At 46.9% G+C, this 23,406-nt stretch overlaps 2 protein-coding genes across 5 annotated transcripts in view; one reads left to right on the top strand and one right to left on the bottom strand.

Annotated features, from left to right (window-relative positions):
• LOC119274891 overlaps positions 1 to 21,714 on the bottom strand; it is a 36,491-nt gene extending 14,777 nt beyond the window's left edge. The window contains exons 1-15 of one of the 4 annotated variants that reach the window (XM_037555638.1): positions 21,399 to 21,714; positions 16,748 to 17,146; positions 16,578 to 16,639; positions 16,175 to 16,299; positions 15,443 to 15,501; positions 15,271 to 15,339; positions 14,764 to 15,035; positions 14,530 to 14,623; positions 14,260 to 14,416; positions 13,524 to 13,788; positions 13,113 to 13,326; positions 12,890 to 13,013; positions 11,565 to 11,777; positions 9,578 to 10,078; positions 7,354 to 7,728 (exon numbers count right to left, since the gene is read on the bottom strand). In XM_037555638.1, the coding sequence (XP_037411535.1) occupies positions 7,354 to 7,728; positions 9,578 to 10,078; positions 11,565 to 11,777; positions 12,890 to 13,013; positions 13,113 to 13,326; positions 13,524 to 13,788; positions 14,260 to 14,415 (1,848 nt within the window). In that variant the 5' untranslated portion in view covers position 14,416; positions 14,530 to 14,623; positions 14,764 to 15,035; ... (4 more) ...; positions 16,748 to 17,146; positions 21,399 to 21,714. Of the gene's footprint in view, positions 1 to 7,353; positions 7,729 to 9,577; positions 10,079 to 11,564; positions 11,778 to 12,889; positions 13,014 to 13,112; positions 13,327 to 13,523; positions 13,789 to 14,259; positions 14,417 to 14,529; positions 14,624 to 14,763; positions 15,036 to 15,270; positions 15,340 to 15,442; positions 15,502 to 16,174; positions 17,147 to 21,398 lie in introns of those variants that run through there. The other 3 variants (XM_037555637.1, XM_037555639.1, XM_037555640.1) reach the window with 3 other exon arrangements.
• Positions 17,393 to 20,042, top strand: LOC119274892 (G-type lectin S-receptor-like serine/threonine-protein kinase LECRK3). The gene has a single exon (XM_037555641.1). It carries the CDS (start codon positions 17,403 to 17,405, stop codon positions 19,875 to 19,877), a length of 2,475 nt encoding a protein of 824 aa, XP_037411538.1. The 5' UTR covers positions 17,393 to 17,402; the 3' UTR covers positions 19,878 to 20,042.
• Positions 21,715 to 23,406: the final 1,692 nt, after the last annotated feature.

Genomic DNA, 23,406 nt, shown 5'->3' on the forward strand with positions numbered 1-23,406 from the left:
GACGGGATGGCTCGGTCCAAGCACAGGGCGGAGGATCGCCATGACAGCTCTCGTCCTTCTCCCGATGCTCTTCGACACGAAGAGGAGCCCCACACCGCCGGCCCCTGCCTCTCGCCGCTACGTGCCACCCCACGCTGATGTGCCCGCGGCCACGACCTTGGTTTCAGCCGCGGGCGGTGGCGTCACGCGCGGACGTTCGGGGCCGGCCAAGAAGAAGAAGCGCAGGGGTGCCCGCGGCGCTCCGCCCGTGCCTCCCTCGGCGGCCCCGGGTTCTTCCATCACGCCCGGACCCGTCTCCGGCCTCCCTCACCCTTCCTGCTTCAATTGCGGGGTGGGGGGACACTCGCAAGTCAACTGTGTCAACCCCCAATGCTGCTATCTCTGCAAGGATCCGGGCCACCCCGCCCTCCTGTGCCTGGATAGACCGGTGGTGTCGGAGCTCATGATATACGGCCACGGTACCGAGGGGCTGGGCTTCTTCCACCTCGAGGTCCCTGACGTACCGCCACCCTCACCCACCCTCCAGGCGGTCGTCACCGTGGTTGACGGGGTGGCATCCCCGGAGATGATTGAGGCCGAGCTCAACCACCTCTACCGTCGCCAGTGGGACTGGGTGGTCACCCCCACTGCTGGTCACATCTTCACCGTCGTCTTCCCCGACTCCGTCAGCTACGGCTACGTGACGCGCAGTGGCCGGATCACGCTCGCTCTCAACCAGCTGGTTGTCGACATCTTTGAGCCGATCCTCGATGCTCACGCCGTGGCCGTCCTTGACACCGCTTGGATCCTTGTCGCCGGCCTTCCTGATATTGCGCGGTCTGAGCTCGTCATCCGCCAGATGTCCCGTCTCTTGGGCAAGGTGGTCGTGGTCGATGAGCTCTCTCTGCGCAAAGAGGAGGAGGTCCGGGTCAAGGTCAAGTGCCTCGACTCCTCCAAGCTCCGCACCACCGTTAGAGTTTTCTTCAACGACCAGGGCTTCGACCTTAGGATCACCCCCGAGCCTCCCAGCCACGTCAGCCACCCCCGCTCCTTCGACGCCGGCCTCCCCGGCGGCAGCCCGGGCACCGATGGGGACTACCACGGACGTCACCGTGCCCGCTCCCACCACTCAGATGAGGAGGGGGGCTCGGAGGACTCTCGCTCCCCTTCCCCCTCGCCCCTCCTCCTGCCGCTGAGGGCAAGGGCCGCCAGGCCGCTCCCAGCCAGACCCTCGGCGGTCCCTCGGACTCTGCGGCGGCATCCTCCGAGGCGAGCGACATCTCCAGCGTTGGTTTGGTCGTCTGCCCGGCTTCTTCCCCGCGCTCTCCTTCCTCGGCTGCTCCCGTCGTGCTGGACTTGGAGTTGGTCCTCCCCACAGCGGCTACTCCGGGTCCTAGTCTGCTCCTGGCGGATCAGGTGGTCTCCCCAGAGGTGGTTGAACCCCCGGTGGCTAACGCGCCCCCTCCGGCGTCGCCTCCCGCGACCGCTCAGCCCACCCCTCCCGAGGCACCACCGTCTCTGCTGCTCTCATCCCCGACTCCGACCCCGGCTCCGCTCCTCCTCAGCTGCTCCGTGTCCGCTCCTCAGGCTTCACCCACGGGGGCCCTGACCACGGATGGGGAGGCTCGGGTGACCATCCCCATGGCCGCCCAGCCCCCCCCCTCCACGGTCTGCCGCCTACTCTCGTCGCGGCCGGTCAGCCTCCTCCTCGGTGATTGCGTCTCGTCGGAGTGCTCGGCTGGATGCTGCTCACCCCGAGGGCAGTCCGGCTCTGCCCATCACCGAGCGGGCGGAGATCCGTGCTGCTGCTCGGAACCTGGAGCCAGGTATGCCTGTCGTTCCCCCTTCGGCTTCGTCTTGTTCCTTCTCTGCTCTTGAGTCGATTCCTCTTGGAAACCTCGCAAAGGTGGCCTCTGACTCGGCGATCATATTTAGGGGGAAAGTTGGTCCCCCCTTAGTCCAGATTGCGGCTATTAGAGCCCGCGAGATCCTTGATGGGAGGCTCGCGGAGGCCCGTGCGGCTTTCCTTCTGCCTCCTGTTCCGCCCACGGCCAGTGAGACCCCTCTCCCGGTGGTGTTGAGGCAGATAGGTGCCCCCCTCCCGGTGGGGAGGTCAAAATCCGTGGTCGCACTCGCTCCTGCACCGCGGCCTTCCATGCTCAAAGTGCCTCTCATGTCCTGGGGTCAAGCAGCCCCCCCCCCCAATGGCGCCTTAATGCGTGCCCTGTTCTGGAACATCCGCGGTTTCGGCCATGATGGCCGACACCGCCAACTCGTAGAGTACATGCGTGAGGAACACATTGACATTGTTGCTATCCAATAAACCATCGTCTTGAATTCTTGCTCCCTGAGCTTGACCGTCTGAGCTCCTACCTCTTTGTGTGGCATTGGCACCCTTCTAGTGGGAGCGCCGGCCACTCGGGTGGCATCCTTTTAGGCATGAAGGATGCCACATTTGAGGTGGGAAGCATGATCGGGGGGAATTTTTTGTGAGCATGGAACTGTTCGAGAGGTCTCTCAACTTCAAGTGGGAGGTCATCATCGTCTACGGGCCTGCAGACCATAGTCGGTCTGCCGCCTTCCTCGAGGAGCTCCACCGAAAGATCTCCGCAGCCTCCCTTCCAGTGGTGGCGGGGGGCGATTTTAACCTCCTTCGCGTTGCGGAAGACAAGAGCAATGCTAATGTCTGCTTTGCGCGGATGCAAATGTTCAATGACTTCATTGCTGACCTTGGTCTCCGCGAGATTGATAGGATTGGTGCCAGGTTCACCTGGACCAGCCGGCAGGCCGCCCCGACCCAGTCCGTCCTGGACCGGGTCCTAGTGTCCCTGGATAGGGACCTCCGCTGCCCCTTAGCCTCCCTTCGCGCCATCACCCGGATTGGCTCAGATCATGTCCCCCTTCTCCTCTCCTCTGCTGACGAGCGTCCACCAGTCACCCCTCGATTCCGGTTTGAGACCTTCTGGCTCTCCCAAACCGGGTTCATTGACGCGGTTGGCGCTCGGTGGATCGAGGCTCGCACCCACCCCCACCCCCGCCCCCCTCGGCCATTGACTCGTGGCACTTCTGCGCGAAGCGCGGACGGCAGTTCATGAAGGGGTGGGGTGCTAACCTGGGTCGTGACCTCCGTGAGCGCAAGAAGGAGCTGCTATCCGCGATCCAGGCCCTTGACCTGCGGGCTGATACGTTGGGTCTCTCTCCGGACGAGTGGCTTTCCCGGTATGACCTGGAAGACCAGCTCTCCGTGATTTACACCGATGAGGAGGCCTATTGGCGCCTCCATGGTGCCCAGAAATGGGTCTTGAAGGGCGACGCGAATACGGCATACTTCCAGGCTATCGCCAACGGTCGCCGTAGACGCAACACCATCCCTCTCTTGTGGGATGGTGAGACTCTCCTTCAAGACCCTCGCGTCATCCGGTCCCACGTAGACGGATTCTATAGATCCTTATTCTCTGTCGCCCCTAGAAGCGGCCTCTCTCTTGCCCCCGATTGCTGGTCTGGTCCCCAGTTGGTGTCTGAGTCGGAGAACGCGACCCTTACGGCCCCCTTTTCCGAGCAGGAGGTCTGGGATGCCATCAAGGGCATGAACCCAACCTCGGCGCCGGGACCGGATGGCCTCCCGGTTAAATTCTTCCAGACCTTCTGGAACGTGATTAAACCGGAGGTCATGGCTATCTTCGACGAGTTCTACGTAGGCGCCATTGATCTCGGGCGCCTCAACTACAGGATCATTTCTCTCATCCCAAAGGTCCCTGGGGCGTCCGACATTCGTCAATTTCGCCCGATCACAGTCATTAACGTGATCTTTCGGATCCTGGCCAAAGGGTACGCCAATAGGGTGACCCTGCTGGCAGACCGTGTGACGCATCCCAACCAGTCGACCTTCATTAAGGGTCGTTACATCCTGGATGGGGTCCTAGTCCTTCATGAAGTCCTCCATGAGGTTCGCATCAAACACCTCAAGGCGGTTTTTCTGAAGATTGACTTCCATAAGGCCTATGATACGGTTAGCTGGCCCTTCCTTCGGGAAGTCCTTCTTCGGAAGGGTTTCGACGACCGATGGATCACTAGAGTCGTGCAAATGGTCTCTTGCGGGCGCACGGCCGTGAACATAAACAGTGAGGTCGGCCCTTTCTTCCCCACCCTCTGTGGGGTTTGACAAGGCGACCCCTTCTCCCCGTTCTTGTTCAATATGGCCGTGGACGTGCTTGCCTCCATCCTAGATAAGGCGAAAGCCGCTGGCCATATCCGTGGGATTACTCCCCACCTCGCCGGTGGCTCCGGGATCTCCATCCTCCAAGTATGCTGACGACACTATAATCATGGTTGAAGTCTCGGAGACGGACATCTCCAACCTCAAGTTCCTCCTCCTCTGCTTGCAACAAATGTCAGGCCTCAAGATCAACTTCGACAAGAGTGATGTTATGGTGATGGGATACTCCCTCGCGGAGTCTTTGGCCATTGCCAACAGACTTAATTGCCTCCTGTGCTCCTTCCCCACAACCTACCTGGGCACGCCCATTAGTGACTCCAGGCTCACCGTCACAGACCTGCGGCCCTCCGTGGCCAAGCTCCAAACGCGCGTCGAGCCCTGGCAGGGGAGGTGGTTGTCTAAGGCAACCCGTACCATTCTCATCAACTCTTCCCTCTCTAGTCTCCTCTTGTTTCTCATGAGCTTCTACAGTCTCCACAAGACCCTGCACCATGAGATCGCCAAGGTCCAATCCCGCTTCTACTGGGCGGGCGACAATGACAAGCAGAAGTATCATATGGTCAGCTGGACGGACATTTGCAAGCCCCAGGAGCAGGGTGGCCTAGGCATTATGTGCTCTAAACGGATGAATATCGCCCTTCTCTCCCGCTGGCTTTGGCGCATCTCGCAAGGGCATGGTGGCCTATGGCTTGACATCATTCGAAACAAATACTTGCGCGGTCAGCCCCTCGCCTTCTGCCAGAAGTCTGGCGGATCTCACTTCTGGCAATCGATTGTCCAGCTTCTCCCGGTCCTTCGCATCGGGACCTCCATCTCGGTCGGCTTCGGGGCGGCGACGCTGTTCTGGTTTGATCGCTGGGCCGAGGACACCCCCTTTGCGGCTCGCTTCCCTGGCCTCTTCTTCATCTCCGTGGACCCCGTGATATCTGTAGAAAGGGCCCTTCTTGACCTAGGGCGCCTTGCTTTCCGGCGGGCCTTTGGCCCCTTGGAATCCGCCGCCTGGCGTGTGTTGCTTGACTGTGTTGCTCTCCATGAACCGGTTGTGGACGGTGGCCCTGACCTGGTGCGCTGGCGACTCGACCCTTCAGGCCAATTTTCCACCAAGTCGCTTTACCTGGCCATCGCCCCCTCCTCCGCCCCCTCCCCCTATTGACAGTGTGGTCCATCCGCCTGCCCCTGAAGATCTGTATCTTCATGTGGCAATGGATTCGCGGTCAGGTCCCGTCCGGGGTGGAGGTGCGTAAGCGAAATGGCCCGGGTACTGGCATTTTCCCACTTTGTGGGGTCCCCGAAGACTTGAACCACATCTTCTTCGCCTGCGTGTCCGCTCAGTTCCTCTGGAGCTGCTTTCACGAAGCGGTCGGTGGAAATTGGTGCCACACCAACTTCCCGGACTTATTTGCCGAACTCCAGATGTCCCCCTTGTCTTCTCGCCACATTAGGTGGCTTGAGATTGGGGTCCTCGCCTGGACCCTCTGGATGATGCGCAATAAGCTTGTGATTCAACGCACTCCTCTTCGACGGGCTACTGACGCGATCTTCAAACTTTCGGGTTTCTTGCAGCTTTGGTGGCCGCTTAGCCGTCCTCCCGACCGCGACGCCATCTCCGCCTTCATCGCCGACCTCCGTTCGATGGCTGTCCGTCTGTCGCCACCGCCCCCGCCGCCGGAACCAGACTAGTCGCTCCTTCCTTCCGGCTTTTTCTGGTTTTTTATTTCTGGGCTTGTTGAGCTGTGCCCTCAGCAGAACCTTTGTACCTTGTTGTGAGACTTGGGTGTGTGTGTGTGGACTTGACTCTGTATGTGTGCTCTATGGCGGTTTGCTTTATCTATAAAGCGGGGCGAAAGCCTTTTTTGGTAAATCTGTTTTTTTAAGCAATTTTGTACTCCCTCCGTCCCATAATATAAGAGCGTTTTTTACACTAGTGTAGTGTCAAAAACGCTCTTATATTATGGAATGGAGGGAGTATGTTTGAAGGACTCTCGGATTCTTATAAAAAAAAGAGGTAATTCACCCATTTTAAAATATAAGATGTTTTGGTATGTCTATGTTGATGTATAAATGTATTGTCTACTCTCTTTCATTAGATCGGTCTTTTGGTTGTGTTGACTAGTGCATGCACTTCTACATGGTATCGGGGCCAAGAGGTCTAGTCTCTTTCATCAGATCGGTCTTTTGGTTGCACTGGCTAGAGCATGCACTTCTACAGCCTACAAAACATCTTACATTTTGAAACTTAGTAGTAACTTACGTACTGCTTTGTGTACAAAGTCTTCCAAAATTTTGTGAAGCTAAACGTGGATGTCTCGTTTCATGAAAATGGCTTGGGTGCAGCAGGGGTGATTCTGAGATATGATCATGGTGCTTGTTTAGGTGCTATTGCCTGGCGCCTTAATAACATTAGGAATGTTCCTACGGCTAAAGCTTTAGCAATGCAAAAATATTTGGAACTTGCTCATAGTGTGGGTTGCTGCAGGGTAAATGCTGAATCTGATTCTTCTGTTATGATAGATGATAAGTGCAATTTAAAATACTACTGAGCTGTTGGAGTCCTTGTACAACTATTCTGGCTCACTCTTTTCAGATTGCTGGTCAAATAGCGAAAATACAAAGGTTAACATGGTTCCATGTACACCGCATGAATAGTAAATTCAAAAAAATAGAAAAATTCAAACAAATTCTGCAATTTTGGGTATCAAACTTGGTCGACCATTGTACTCATGTATGATGTTTGGTGACCAAATGACAACCGTGGTATTCTTAGTGAAGAAATACAATCCAGGCCTTACTATTCGTCAAGCAATATTTTTTTAATATAGTTTCATTTTTTTTCATTTTTTGTTGGGACAATGATCTCCTAGATTTGTGTTATCAAATCTTTGTAATGATAGGCATGTTGTTTGGTGATTTTTAAAGCGTGCTGAGTGGCATCTACAAAAAAGACGGTAAATTAAAATTATGCAAACTTAATTGAGTAACTATTTGTGGGTGCTCGGGTGGAAATCAAGATATTGTTGTTGCCAAGTTTCCAGTCTAGACCCTGGCCTATTCAGAAGCATTGGGAGTGGATACTCCTCCCTTGATTTGTGCGCCTGACTGAGTACAAATATAGAAAAATGAAGGGACTTGCAAACTTCTGCTCCAAATAGTGAACTTACCTCCGTAAGAACGATTGACAACTCCTCGCTCTCTTCACTATCCATGTGATCACTAAGGTCGATATCATGTCTCACATCTTCGGCCATAATACCATTCCACACAAAATACTTGTCATTGAACTGCATGTCTATTAGTGCATCCTCCCTTAAGTTCCCTCTTACGGTAAGTACTTGAGTGGACCGTGGTGGCACGATTCCATAAGATGTGGTGTACAACGCCACGTTTCTTTCCAGGAAATATGTATTGAAACCGACATAGCAATCTGTAATGTTAACTATCTTAACTGAGGAGAGCACTGTCTTGTTTGACAACAAGGGGAAGCAGAGTTCTGGGGGATCAAACCGGATCAGGCCGTTTGAGAAAGATGAACTTATCTGAAAAATAAGAATGTAGACATGGATTAATCGGGCTAGTGGGAAGTTGCAACTACTCCCTCCGTTCCTAAATATAAGTCTTTTAAGAGATCCCACTATAGACTACTCCCTCCACCCGAGAAAGCTTGTCCCAAGCTTGTCTCTCAAATGGATGTATCTAGCACTTGCTAGATACATCCATTTGAGGGACAAGCTTTTTCGGACGGAGGGAGTACATATGGAGCAAAATGAATGAACTTATACTCTAAAAAGCATCTATATACATCCGAATGTAGCCTCTATAGTGGAATCTCTAAAAAGACATATTTAGGAATGGAGGGAGTAGATAACAATAGAGTTTGATACTTAACTACTACGGAAATTACAGCTTCCAAGTTTACTATAGTACAGTACTATTTTAAGAGCTCCGCACCATTATTTCGTTCATATGCCTCTCTAGTGAACTACTCCAAGCTTGGAAAACGATCTTATATTGTGGGACGGAGGGAGTACTACTTTTTCATGATAGTACGATGCACTCTAGCCTTTTCAAAATTATGGAAGTATAGTGCATTCTTGGTTCTCAATGTCCTTTCGCCATCATTGAAATTCTATGCCATGATTATCTTTTTTTTTCTGCACTATTCCACGTATCAAATCTTTTTGAGTGGGCAGCGAGTCCATCTTATTCTCAATGCACTTTTGCACAAGAATCTTATTTAAAGGGACATTGTGAAGACTCCATATTTTGTTTAAAAATTCTAAAATACACTCTATTGTAAAAAGGAGGGAGTGCTTCCGTTGTTATTTATTACTGTAGAAAAGAGTACGCACCATTAACCAAATGTAACAAGTAATCCCACTTTTTCTACACGCGCTTAGGTTGAAGCGCTAATTGTTAAAACATCATACTTTTAACACAAGACCAGTAAAAATCATCATCGACCAAAGCGGGACTCTCACCTTAGAACAACAGTTCAATATTTATTTCTTGAAAATCAATGATCAGACTAATTGATAATGCATACCATTTGGATTTTTGTGCTCAAATGCAAACATTGTTTTATTCTTAACAGTGACGTAAATGACAGAATTGTTAATAATGCAAGAGAAAGAAATGAATATTATCCAAACCAAACAACATAATGAGGAGTATATTATTTATTATGTAAAAAAGAATTCGACATCTATGATATACGTACACAACTTTTAGTCCAAGTAAGTTCTCAGAATTTTCTGCTATTATGTTTCCACTTACCACCACCTCCACTTTTAGGATGAATAGTAATGTGACAGGAAATTAGCTTATAAAGTGCATTATGTACACATATATACATAAAAAATAATACCATTGCAACCAAGGATTAGCACTCAGTGGCATTATATATTAAAAAACCTGAGTGTGCATCCACCTTAGCCAAACTTATTACAAGCAAAGACAAGTTAGCAATTTCCTTTATTAAAGAGTGAGCGAGCACTTTTCCGGTGTAGAACACTAGAACTTTGGGCTAGCAGATTTTGTACGACTCTAGAGTTTCAATAGCTTATCAACAGAACTATAGAATGCAGCTTACAAGGCAAACACGATTATGATGTTCACCAGGAAACCAAAGTGGCAAATATTTGGACTGCTCAATTATAAATTATATTTAAAATTGCAAAAAACTCATAGTGACATAGTCAAATGAAGGAAATTACAATTATGATTATACTGTTCTCGTAGCCAGAATACCAAAATGGTTGGATGCTTGGGATTGTTTTTTGTCGATGTTATAGTTATATCCCAGCATAATTGTCGACTGGATCTAAATACTTCGAAAAATATAGCTTCTGTTATGGAAGGTAGGTAATTCTTTGAAAGTTTAATTACCGTCGATTCAGTCTCTGCTGATGGCACATTGGATTTCTCTGTACTGTTCAGATTTTTTGTACCTGAAATTGTTAGCGACTCGAGCAGAAGATCCACATGGGGCTCGAAAGGCTCATCATGTACAACCGTGAGAGTCACCTCATCAACCACTTTACCCTCCTCCAAATTGAACATATCTTCAGTTATATCCTCAGATGTAAGACACTCGCTGACTTTGGTGCTTCGGATGATGAAATTGTCAGAGTACTGCTTACCTTCTGGTACCTTGTCTAGTGGTTGCAATGTTATGTTGACACTACACTTGGATTGTGGTGGCACAATGACTTTGTTTGCCTTTATGCAGTATGGCAGGGGGCTCATCGTTTCTATGTTGAAGGCAATATAAGAATTTGTCCCGTTGGTTACCTCAAGTGTGCATGATATCTCCTTGTTAAGCACAAATGGAAAACGTAGCTCGAGTGGCTTCACCCCAAGCATGTCATCCTCCCAGTATGGGCTTATCTGCAAGAATAAAGCAATATGCATTATCATAGATATCCTAATTTCTATTTTCATTAAGATAGAAGCTTCTAGATTTTAAGGAGTTGCCAAAGGATAACAAATGCTTTTTTCCTTTTGATTTACCGTTTTAATTAACATGTATGAAAACTAAACATTGGTTCGTGCCAATATATAGGCGCATGCTCTGGCCTGTATAATGCCACTTGCTCTTAAAAGAGCGGGAATAATTCAGCAATATTATCAATGTAAGAGTCCTCTCTTGCAAATGCAGGATCCTCTTTCTTACGTTTTTCGCTTGTGCTTATCTACATGTAAGACAGCACGAGCACGGAAGGCAAGTCTTTCTACAGTTGTATATTTTTTGTATTTTTCATATTAGCTATTTGTATAAGGGATTGCATTTTTACTTTCTAGTGGGCCAGACAGGAAGATATAGCTTCCCATAGCAGATGGCCCAGCCTTTAATGTGAAACTAACGGTTATTTGAACTTTTGCACATTCCTTTTCTTTCATGATGCTTGAAATTTCAAACATATCTCATAGTTTGATGCAAATAATTAACGGAAATGTTATCTGGTTGGCGTTCCCTGGGAGGGGGATGGCAAACGAACGCATTTTGCTGGCAATTTTAGTTGCGACGCGAGATCGAACGGTGGCAGTTTTTAGAAGAAAATACCTTCCTCTCAAGAAACTGCCATGCCATTCTCAAGAAATTGTCATCCCTCGCAACTAAAACTGCCAGCGAAATCATTCGGAAATGCCACCACTCCTGGCGAACGTTCGCCAGCTAACGCAGTCCATAATTAAGGGACTAGCAAATTTTTGTTTCTGTCTTTTGTTGAATCTTTTTCATGGCTCGATAGAGAATTTGATAAGCCAATGGTTTTTTTCCATCTTTCATAATACGGTTAACCACCATGTTAACTAATCGATTACGAAAAATTGGATCGGATTTTGCAGTTCTTTTTTCTGCAGTATATGCACAACAATAAGGACAAATACATGCACAATGAATAGCGCTAACTAAAATTGCGAAGAAGTCAACGCTAGTGTACAATAATGAGAAGCAATCATGTTATTGGAAAAATTATTACATTATGCAGATGGAAAATTATCACATTCCAACTGTTGGAAACCATATTTTGGTACTGCTTCCTTCGTTCCTGAAACTAAGATGTTCTGACAGTTTAAATTGAATTGAACTGCCAAAATGTTTTGTATTTTAAAACCGAGGTGGTACTTAACATCATCACTAGCAATAAACAGTTTGACGCCCAGCACATAGCCTAGGCGAGGACTTCTAGATACATGCTTGATAATGTGGACATCAAAAGACTTGGTAAGTGGACCGCTGGGATTTACACCAGGATCTAGTCTCTTATTCAATTTTTAGTGTCATCTAAAGAACAAGTGGGGAAGCAATCTAGTAGTACTAGTCTAAAGCCGAATGGGTCTTTCGAAGTTATGGGGGAGCACATAAGCTTACCTTCCCTGCTCTAGATTCGTTCGTGTTACTGATTTCCCTATCCGTGCTTTCCAGTTCTTTAATATCACGGATTATCTCTGATATAAAAGGCCTCTTATAGGGGTCATCTTCCTGGCAGCGTAATCCTATCTCAACCAATTTAGCTATTTGTTGGTATCTGAATGGTGTTCCATTCGCTGATTTACCCCATCTGTGCCTCCATCTTCTAAGTACCTGCCATTTGACAATGCAAATTTAAAATAATGATGAAATATTTAGTGCAACTTGTATATGTGTATATACATAGGGCAACAACGTCAGCTCAGATCTAAAATCGATACATCTCTTTTCAAATGTAGCACCCTGAAATATTCGATATGCCATCCACTACTTTGGTATGAAAACTAAGCAGAAGTATGTTCAGCAGAAGTACAAGAATTGCTGGGGTGATCATTTACTATCAAATCTTTTACTAAAGTAATAGAAATTCTACCGTTCAGAATTTTCAAAATTTAATGTAAGATCAAGATTTAATGTACTAAAGTTACAAAGAGCACTTATGATTTAATCCACATGTACTATTGGACAAGTGGGATAGAAGAATATGGAGTTTGATTTGAATTCAACTCTCCCAACATGCCAAAAAAGAAGCTGGTCCGCAACCATAGATAGAGTTTGTGTGTATGTAGTATGTACTAGCCACTCCCTCCGTTCCATAATTCTTGTCGTGGTTTTAGTTTAGACAAAAAATATGGAACCGAGGGAGTACATGTCAACACATGGTTTGAAACTGGTGATCAACGTACTCAGATCAATGACTATTATGTGTTCAACTTTCAACTAGCTGGAAGGAAGTTGGAGCAGAATCTACACAATAAATTTTAAGAAAGTCAGAACTTATAGGTGACTTCTTCAGTTTTGAGAAATATCAAAGAGAAAGAAACATTGATTTCCTAGTGCTACAGCTCAGAGTTAGGTTGCTATTGTCCTCTTCAGCATTGCACAATTCATGTCTTTTAAGTGATCGGATTACAACCTCAAATAAACCCATCAAAAACCATAAGCATTGGCAAGTGATCATATCATTCTATTGTATCCTAGTATTTAAGAAGCAACTCTTAAATATTACTCTCGCCATAATATAAAATGTTGGAGCAGAGACTAGCTAAGCCTGCCAAAACGTCTTATATTATGGCACAAAGAAAGTATTATTATAGTTATATAATATCTATTGCGTGGGTCACCCAGCTAGATTACCCTAATAATAACAGCAAACAACCTGAATTTGTAGGCACAAGTCCATAAAAGGAGCCATCCATGTGCAAGGTGATATGAAGCACACTTACATTATTGATGTCTGGAGTGCCCCTACGTCCCATCACGAGTTCGATGATTATGACCCCTAAACTATACACATCAGATTTGACTGACATCCTCCCACCAAGTAGGTATTCTGGAGCACAATATCCCCTGCATCAAGATAAAAAAATATTGTTGCATCATAGCATACAGAAAACATAATCTAGTGAAAGTCACAAAAACAAACGGTCAGTTTTGTTCATTGCTTACAGTGTGAAAACCTGGTTTGTAGTGTGTGAATTCCCATCCATTCTTGCTAGACCAAAGTCAGTAATTTTGGCCACCATATGATTATCCAATAGAACATTAGCCGGTTTCAAGTCCATATGAATGATATGCTTTTTCATGTGAAGATATTCCAAACCGTCACATATTCCTTTGATTATATTATAGCGTGTATCCCACTCAAGTCCTCTTAATTCATCTGAAAAATATAAAAAAGCAGAGCATGGGATCTTCTAACATTTGATTTGTGTATGTTAAATTGAATAGTGCCATATATTATATTGTCGTTTGTTAGTCGACCACTTGCGACTAGTTGAAATTGTAGTATGTACATCTAAGTGGAAAAAATATGTAAGTAAAAAAGAAGAGTTGCAATCCCATTCCACATAGTGGTACCTGTTATATATTTATCTAAGCTGCCATTGCTGATGTACTCGAAACACAGTATTCGCTCTCTAGCCTCAGCGTAAATGTATCCTCCTGGTACTCCATGTTGGATCCTTTTATGCTCTGTATTAGAACAAAAGCCAATAAACCGAACTATATTTTGATGGTTGACCTCCATCATGCTGTCAACTTCCTGACGAAATAGGTTCTCATCATTTGTCTGGACGTTCTTAATAATCCTCTTCACAGCAACTTCCGCATTTGGGAGGGCACCCTACTTAAACTTGGATCACATCAATAAGGAAATATTTGAACATGCAGTGCGGCAACTTATCAGAAAACTTGGTCTGCATACAACTTAACGTTGGTAGCATACCACCCAAACAATTTGGCTTGTCAGTAAAGCACAGAAACATATTACTGTAGTAGTTTGACAAAAATCTGCATCTATTGATGGAACATTCTTCTACTAGTAATATTTTGCTCTTTTGTCAAAACAAAGAAAGGGAGGTCATGGGTTCAAGTCCTGGAAACAGCCTCTTACAGAAATGTAGGGAAAGGCTGCGTACTATAGACCCAAAGTGGTCGGACCCTTCCCTGGACCCTGCGCAAGCGGGAGCTACATGCACCAGGTTGCCCTTTTTTTTAAAGAAAGGGAGGTTTTTCTAAATTTGAGATATTTCTTGTATAAAACTCAAATAATTAGGTGGTGTAACACTAATTTTCTCTGAAAAGTGAAGTTTACCCTGTAGACTATTCCGACTCCACCCTCACCAATTTTCCTCTTTTCGGAGAAATTGCCTGTAATGTTCTTCAGAAGTGACAACGGTAGATCCCTTGGTTTCATGCTTCCGTCAAGTATATGCTCCAGTAGGTCATGTTCCATGTCCGAGTCGTCCATCCTAAGTACACAGTGCGCTTTCAAAATTAGGAGGTAAAAGTTAATTTTACTAAGTTCGACATACTTACAGAGATCCATAGCAACAACTGCGCATCTAAACAAGGAGTTGCATACCTAGAGGAGAATTGGGCTGAGCCCTGTAGGTGGTCAACGGGGCACAAACTGGGAACTGCGTATGCAGAGCTCCAATGATGTGATGAAACAAACCCTGAATCAAAGAAGATGCAGACTAAAATTTGTTATGAAAAGAAATAAACTCCTTTTGTGCAACGTAGATGGAATGGAAAGCGATGCAAATCAAACCAAAATACTGAGCAATGTAAATTGATTAGTGAATACTTGGCGTACCTCTTAGCAATGGAGTGCGCTGGTTGGGGAAGAAATGACCAAATAAAGCTAGCGTGATATATATGCAGTGGAACCTACCCTAAAGTGTTCCCTTTCTTTATAAATAGCTTTGGAAGATATGGCAGAGTCACATGGCTATGTCTTAGCCTCCCGGCATGCTCGAAACACGGAACTGCATACTTGCGGAGACTTGGGCTGAGCCCTGTTGGTGGTCAACGGAGCACAAACGGGAATTGCCTATGCAGATGTCGAATCATGTCATTAAATAAACTCTGCATTAAAAAGAAGATGCAAAATCTGTATTGTGTTGTTGAACAAAATATTTGATAAATAGAAATAAACTCCCAAAGAGCACCATAGATGGAATTGGAATTGATGCAAATCAAACTAAAATACAGAACGATGAAAATCGATGCCAGATCTATACATAATCAGTGGGGATTTTGGCAGATCTTAAACAGTAACAAAACATGGGCAGAACGAAGCAAAATAAAAACTTGCACACACCTGTTAGCAATGGAGCTTGCTGCGCTGTTTGGGGAAGGCATGACTGGATCTTGATATGGGCAATGAAACCTACCGTAATTAATTTTGTGTATAGTGGTTAGAGTGTTGCCATCGATTGGATGGCTAAACCGACGAAGAAAATGACATATCGCCATCTGTTTGGTTACTCAACTGGTGGAGAAATTTAGCGGTCACTATCGGTTATGGACCACAAGAATAAGTCCTATCACCCTGAGATAAAAAAACTGATGTGAGAACTGGGCTGTAGCCCAGTGGCAAGGGAAATGATGCTACTAAGTTTGACTTGGAACAAAATTACAACACCTTATATTTCAGAACGCAGGAAGTGGAATTTTGGGGGTTGGATCTTAGTTCCTAGCCTAGCCTGGCAAGGCTTTGCATCTGGAACCAAGAAAAAAATGTAGCTTTCGGGGGCAAACTAGCCTCACGTGGCTAGGAAAAGCTAGCTGACCAAGGAGAGCCAAATTGGCTAGCTCTCGTTGGAAGAACGATGCATGGAAATAATGGCAGCGTCAACTGACAACCAAAATCGTGGAACTCTAATGCATGAGCAACAACCAAAATCGTGGGACCCTATCATGGAGCAATCTAGAATGAGCTAGGTTTACTTTGCCATGCTAGGCAAGCCGAGCCACAGAAAGAAACGCACCCTAGCCGCCTGGTGGAGCAAGGTTGTCAAAAGGCAGTGTGAGGAAGAGAAGGTCGTCCTGTTAGGGTTGGACTAATTTGGACAGATCATGTTATCTTAACAGCTGAAAGGATGATCTCGGCTGAAAACAGACGGGCTTAACAATGTGTAACACAAATAGATTTAAAAACTATATGACATCTCTATATCAAGCAAAAAAACTAGCTCTCTCTGTTGTGTTGATAAGGTACTCACCAAGCTAGTCTGGAAACAACATAGTGAGCCTTGCCTTGAGCATGTGGGTTGCTGCAGATAGAATATCTTCACCACTGGCAACCACTGCAATCCACCGAGATCTAAGACAACCAACAATCTTCTTGCTGAAGACACGAGCAAACGGACTGGGGACTTTGCATAACAATAATCTTTCCAGAAAATACAAATAAGAGTATCTAGAAATCATATAGATCAAGTAGATTTTGAGGTTCTAATGGCTATTTTGCACAGGTGATTGAAATTGCTCTGTTTTTTTTCTTCTACTTCTCACACAAATTTCTTGCCAGAGCTGTGTTTCTTTGCACCGGTATCAATAAAACCCCAATATTCCACAATAGCACAATAGCAATTGTCATACCATAATACCATATACACAACTTACTTCAATTCAACAGCAGTCAGAAATATAATGTTGACAGTTCTTTCTTTACGAACCCAGTACAGCTGCAACCATAAATTATTCTTCAGGCAAATCAGTAGACTAGAATTCAGATGGACAGAAAACATTGTAGACAAAAACAGTCAACGGTACATAATAGAAACAGAGATTACCAATAGTTCAAGTTGATTTTTTTTTCTTACTGAAAAGGTAAAGCACCTGCCTGTTCTGCAATAAACTAACAGAAAAAAAGGATTGGTCCCGGAAGTCATGCATCATAAGTTACTTAATTACTCCAGTCGCAATCAGATAAGGCGTGCCATTTCCTTCAGCAAATTTAAGCCAGAGAAGGATGGTGCAAAAGTGATTACAACATACTAGGTCCATCCTCTGTGTACCAGTCCCTTGCAGAGCCTGTTGCTGAGAAGGAAAACAGAGCTTGTGCAGAAACCGAATTTTGCGCTCAAGTTTCTTCTCCCCATGCGGTGCAAGACTGAGCCAATGGACTCCACCTACTGCTGTCGCTCTCTTGCAGATGAAGACTGGTTGACAACTCTTGGAAATATCTGCACCTGGGAGATTTAAATATGCAAAGAGAGGACTAAATCACGCTTTGAAAAAGTCATCCAACTAAAGGAAGCAAGACCAATAAATCACTGAAGAAGTAAGACAAAGCGTGTTGCTCCCAACTTGATGAAGTGAACAGAGAAGATGAAGACATATGGAAGCACTACAAGACCAAGTTGTATATTATGCAATTAGGCGGCACTAAGGCAACAGAGCAACACACGCTGCATGCTCGGCACGAAGCTGTGGCCTGTGGTCATCATGTCGGCACTGCCCAGCTTTGCGCTCCTCCGGCTCGCTAGCTTGATTGCCATGCTGGTGCAACAAGCTCGTTTGCTCCCAGTGGCTGTGGCGCGGACCAATCTGACTGCGGGGGATACCTTGAGGCCGCCCGACTGCATCACCAGCCCGTCCGGCGGGTTTGCCTTCGGTTTCCGTGCCCACGACTCCGATCCGACCAAGTTCCTCCTCGCCACATGGTTCCGCTTCGGTGAAGGCAACTCTTCCCCACAGTCGGTGGTGTGGTTTGCAAAAGCGTCCTCCATGGGCGCCACGCCCAACGCCAGGGCGCGGTCCGTCCTCAGCATCCCGGCCGATGGCCAGCTCACGCTCACCGATGGCAGCGTAGAGCTGTGGAAGGCCCTGACCCCCAGCATGAAGCGTGGATTCGTCCTCGTGCTAAGAGACTCCGGAAATGTCCAGTTCCTCGGAGATGGCGGCATGCTCTGGGAGAGCTTTGGATTCCCGACAGACACGCTCCTGTCGGGGCAATCTTTGCAGGGGTTTCTCTTCTCCAAGCGCGCGGACACAGAGTTCACCACTGGTCGGTTCAGCCTGGCTGCCCAAAACGACGGTAACGTCGTGCTCTGCGTCGACCTCTTCACCGGTGACATATTGGAAAACGCATACTGGGATACGCGCACCAACGGCCCCAATGGCAACACAACTATCACCTTCGACGAGCGTGGCAACCTCAGCTACACACTCTACGATGGCACCGTCCACAGCTTGATTTCTCCCGTCGCCGCCGACAGGAACTACTTCCAGTTCGTCAGGATGGACCCCGACGGCATCGTCCGTGCCTACGTCCGCCCTAAGAACGGTGACGGCCGCGAGAACACAACATCTTGGACCATGTCGGGCACGCTCCCCAGTGAAGGGGGCTGCAAGATGAAGACGACCAGGATGCAAGGCATGTGCGGCCCCGGGTCTTACTGTGTGGAGACCAAAGAACGGCTCAAGTGCCTGAGCCCGAGCGGGTACACTTATATCGACGCGCAGCACAGCGACAGCGGCTGCACGCCAGAGTTGGAGCCGCAGAGCTGTGGCGAGCAGAACAACCCCGACAAGTTCTCGCTCGTAGAGCTGCCAAACACCACTTGGGAGGTGTCAATATACTACAAGAAGTTCCCGTCAGTCTCGGAGGAGCAATGCCGGGATTACTGCCTCAGCGACTGCTTCTGCGTGGCCGCGCTGATGATCGGTGGGTCCGACTGTGCAGAGTTGGGGGCACTCGCGTATGGACAGCAGGGAAACAACCTGACGACAAAGGCGCTGATCAAGGTATGGACAAGGAATTCGCAGGTGATTACGTCAGCAAGAATGAGAAATGTACTGGCCTACAAGGTTGTGGCCATTTGCTTGGGCATTCTTTTGTTGATCACAGTCGGTGGCCACCGACTTCTGGCACATCATTACCTCGTCAGAAACAGAGATAGCCAGAGGTTGTTGAGCTCGAGCGTAAGAGCATTCAGCTGGAAGGAGCTTTACCAAGCCACCAATGGCTTCGAGAAACTGCTGGGCAAAGGGAGCTTCGGGGAGGTCTACAAAGGAACGATAAGATCACCGCAGCCGCATCTCATCGCAGTGAAGAAGCTCATCGACTCAAACGAGTATAGCGAGCAGGAGTTCACAAACGAGGTACAGTCCATCGGGCAGATCCACCACCGGAACTTGGTCCGTATGATCGGCTACTGCAAAGAAGGCAAGCACCGGATGCTGGTTTTCGAGTTCATGCCAGGCGGGTCGCTCCGTGGCGTCCTCTTCAACCCAGAGAGGCGGCCTTCGTGGCGCTGGCGTGCTGTAGCCGCCCTTGCCATCGCCCGGGGGCTTGAGTACCTCCACGATGGCTGCAGCGCACCGATCATCCATTGCGACATCAAGCCCGACAACATCCTGCTGGACGACCGTGGAGTCCCGAGGATCACCGACTTTGGGATCTCCAAGCTACTGGGGAGCCAGCAGGTGCACACAACAGTGACCCACATCAGGGGCACCAGAGGGTACATTGCGCCCGAGTGGCTCCGCAGCGACGCGCGCGTGGATACCAAGGCGGATGTGTACAGCTTCGGCGTCGTGCTGCTGGAGATGATCTGCTGCCGGAGGTGTCAGGAGCCGGTGTCTCATCCTGACTTGCCACAGGGTGAGGAGGAGGATGATGAGACGGTCACGCTGTTCGGTTGGGCAGCGCAGCTGGTGGCCACGCAGAGGACAGAGCTGATGCTGCACGGCAATGCTGACGTAGACACTGTTGAGGACATGGAGAGGGTGGAGCGGTTCACGCGCGTGGCGCTCTGGTGCATCGAGCCAAACCCGCTGCTGCGGCCAACCATGCACCAGGTGGTGCAGATGCTGGAGACCAATGACCCGGCTCAGCTTCAGGCACTGCCGCACCACCCTCCAGACTGTTATATGGAATCCTCGCCTTTAATTCCTCAGCTCAAGATGGCATGTTAGTGATTCATCAGACTGCATGTAAGCCCCTCCATGTGCTAGTACAATACCTAATAAGTTGCATTATATGTTTCACGCTTAATACTAGTACAAGACAAGATGATCTCCAACAATTCCTGAGTGCAAGTGAGTAACACTCCTTCAGAATTGTTCTTAGATATCCAACCTATTCTAGTCTAGTATGAAAATCCGACCAGAATAGAGAAAAGGGGTAATCAATAAATAATTCCCAAGAAATTATATTATATGTGTAAAAATGAACCAATATCCACCCTATTGTAGTCTAGTCTGAAATCATGCGACTCAGAATGTATCTGCACGGGCTAAACACTCCGGTCTCCATGACCCCACCTCGTAACAGGAACAAACAAATATGTAATCCCTTTCAAAGGTTGATCAGTAGAGATGGCAAGTTATCAAATCTGTAAGTTGTAACAGTAGTGTAGCCTGAAGAACTTAAGAACAGCTACACCTGGACTCAAGGGCCCTAAACCAAGAACCAAGCTGGAAAAAATTGCTCCCCAGCAAAGGGTGAAATTTGCTTTTCACTTCAGAAAAATGCAACATCCATAGCTTGCATCACAAATGGTACCGCCATTATGTGACATGCGAAAGATAAAAAAAAAGGTACTGCCATCATGTGACATGTGAAAGATCAAGCATTTGACGGCTATAGAATGGAGTAAAAGCCCAACTATGTGTTCATAATGAATCTTCTAAATGCCTTCGATGGACCTCAAAATTTCCACCTAATTATCAAATTAAAATGAATTTCAGTGGTTGCCCACAGGATAAAACAAAGACATCTTTCTCAACTTAGAGACTGGTTAGGCAGCTGGTAGTGTGGGTGTTTGTTGGCCCTTTATTTGTTTGCCCTTGTTTCTTTTCTTCCAAATATAGTTCTCATGTACATTTTATTTTCTGCTTGTAGCCTTGTAATCTTAATTTAAATAAATATAACAGGGGGGGTGGGGCTTTGCCCTACTGCACAACTCAAAACAAATGAACTGAATCGCATGAACATAAGGCATAAGATAAATTTATCCCCATGGAAATAGAAAACATTTTGAAAAAATCACCAATTGCGCAGACCATTACAGTTGTATCAACATCACAAGTAAACAACAATTTGTTTCTGTATTTTGAGCTGTGGACACTGAGTTCTAATACATGAATAAAAAGTGGTATATTATATTTCACAAAGTTTCCGGAACTTGTTGAGAAGAAATCATGCACAGGGAGTGACATATATTACCACTAAAAATGACTAAATATATACTAATCAGCCAGCTTAACTGGCAGGATTTTCCCCAATTTTTTTGACAGAGCAGACACGAACACTAAAACAGTAGAGTGGCATTTATCTATGATCAACAGATCCGCCAAAGAGCATAACAAATTTCTATATACATTTAACATAATCAATCATTCGAACTTGATTCTAACGATTTAAGTTCAATCGAAGGTCGCATGACAATTCACAGAGGGGTTGGGGGATCGAGGGAGCAGAGACGGGTGCTGAACCTCTCGGCCGGAGTCGCTGTCGTCGGCCAGCCTCGTAGTTCGTGCGCCATGAACTGGATCTGGAGGCGCGCTTGGACTGGCGGCTGCGCACCTTGTTGTGGAAGAGGCGGTCCACCGGCGAGATCGAGCCCCTCCGACGGCGGAATCGGGTGCGGCCTGCTCCGTTGAGGACTTGCCACGGGTTGGTGGGAAGCCCTATCCAGCTACTGATGGGATTCGGGCCGGCCGCACGGCGCAGCCCGCCGGCGGCAGACGCGCTCCCTCGCTCCGGCGCGCGTGTGTTCCAGTGACTGAGGTAGACAACGAGTTCTTCCAGGCCGAGCTGGCACTTGTTGGGCCAGTATGGGCCGGGGCAGAGGATCTATCAGGCTTTAATTGTGGGGAGTGTAAAAAAACGTGTGATGTCTAAAAAAACAATTATGGTGCAAGCAGTGCACCGAATGCCATAATACATTTCAAAATATCAGAAAAACATTGACACAACATCAATGTATTTTGTCAAAAATATTCATATCAAAATTTGATACATTTCTTGAGATAAAAAATGACAAATTTGACATTAGTGTGATATTGGGCCAAATCTAAAGCCCAACTTACGTTATGTACTATTCAGTTTTGAATTTGCCAAAAAAAAATTATTTTGAGCTATGTTTCAAATTTTATGACAGCCTGCATTTATGTTGTGTGAATTTGCTAAAATAAATTAAAAAATTTGAACAAGTTAAAATATGCACCAGTAGCACCACAAGCACTGGTGCACCAGATATTCTGCCTTTAGTTGTGCACGTAGTATCCAGGTACGACAAAAAATAGCCTAAAAAGATGGTACGGTGAAAAAACATGAGTGCACTTAATTGTGCTTTTTCAAGAGTGCGCTAATCTTAACTCAAAAGACGCCCACTTAATTTTCTAGTTTTTTACAAAAAAAACTAAAATATTATTTTCCTTTTTGCTCCAAAGAAAATTTACATATCTTGCTTGTTCCCCTAAAAAACTTAAATTGCTTGCTTTTTATTTTTCTCAAAAAAGAAACTTAAATTTCTATTATTGATCATCGTAATATAGTACTATCTTTTGTTCTCTATTTTCTTGAAAAGGACACTGATCTGTTATCAAAAAATGTCAAAAGTACAAAACATTTAAAATATAATAAAAAAATACATCAAAGCATCTGGACCATGGAACGACCATTGCTGCCATCAGAACGAGCCAATGACGTGTCGTTGTCACCGCTTCCGTATTGAAGTCAAACTCGCCTAATTGATGACACTCGGGACTTTGTGCAGCTTCCCCTATGGATTGTCACCCCAAAACCATAGTTTTCGTTGTTGAACCCTTGAATTGATCCGAAAAACCTCACACAAAAATCTTGCCCTTGTGTGCGTATGGCGAGGAATCCTAACCTCGTCGTCCTGGAACCGAAAGGAATCCATGTCGTGGTTACGTCGACTTCAACAAGGCGGACAAACTTAAGGAGGATCGGTGCCCAGAAGACTGAATCGGAGAAGAAGCGGGGTTATCCGCCCAAGTGCTGCTCCTACGAGGACTAAAAGCCTAACATATCGACTAGTCGAAGTCGAGGCATCAGGATTCCCCTCCCCGCCATATATCGTCGAAGTGGTCGTGAAAAGGATGGCGAATCCATGGACTTGTAGGTGATGATCGAGGGGAGGGAAGCCTTGACCCTAGTAGCCTTGCGAAGGCGAAAGAAAGAGTCGTAGCACCAATGGCCCTTAGAGCATCTCCAATAGACGATCCATATGTAAAAATAACTAACTTTTGGAGCTTCTAGAGCAAAAAGTGCTGCTCCAACAGACGGTCCATATGTTAAAAAATTGGATAACCGGCTCCTGAAGATGTAAAATTGAAAACTTCATGATGCAAATTTACATCACGAGATACAAGTGACGTAAAACCGCTGCCGCCCCTGAAGCGACCAACCGCCAGTTCCTTTGCCTTCCCGCTCTCGCCCGCCCACCCGCGGCCCGCCCGATCGCCCCCTCCCCCC

Source organism: Triticum dicoccoides, chromosome 3B (genome assembly GCF_002162155.2).
Source record: "Triticum dicoccoides isolate Atlit2015 ecotype Zavitan chromosome 3B, WEW_v2.0, whole genome shotgun sequence".
Lineage (NCBI taxonomy): Eukaryota > Viridiplantae > Streptophyta > Magnoliopsida > Poales > Poaceae > Triticum > Triticum dicoccoides.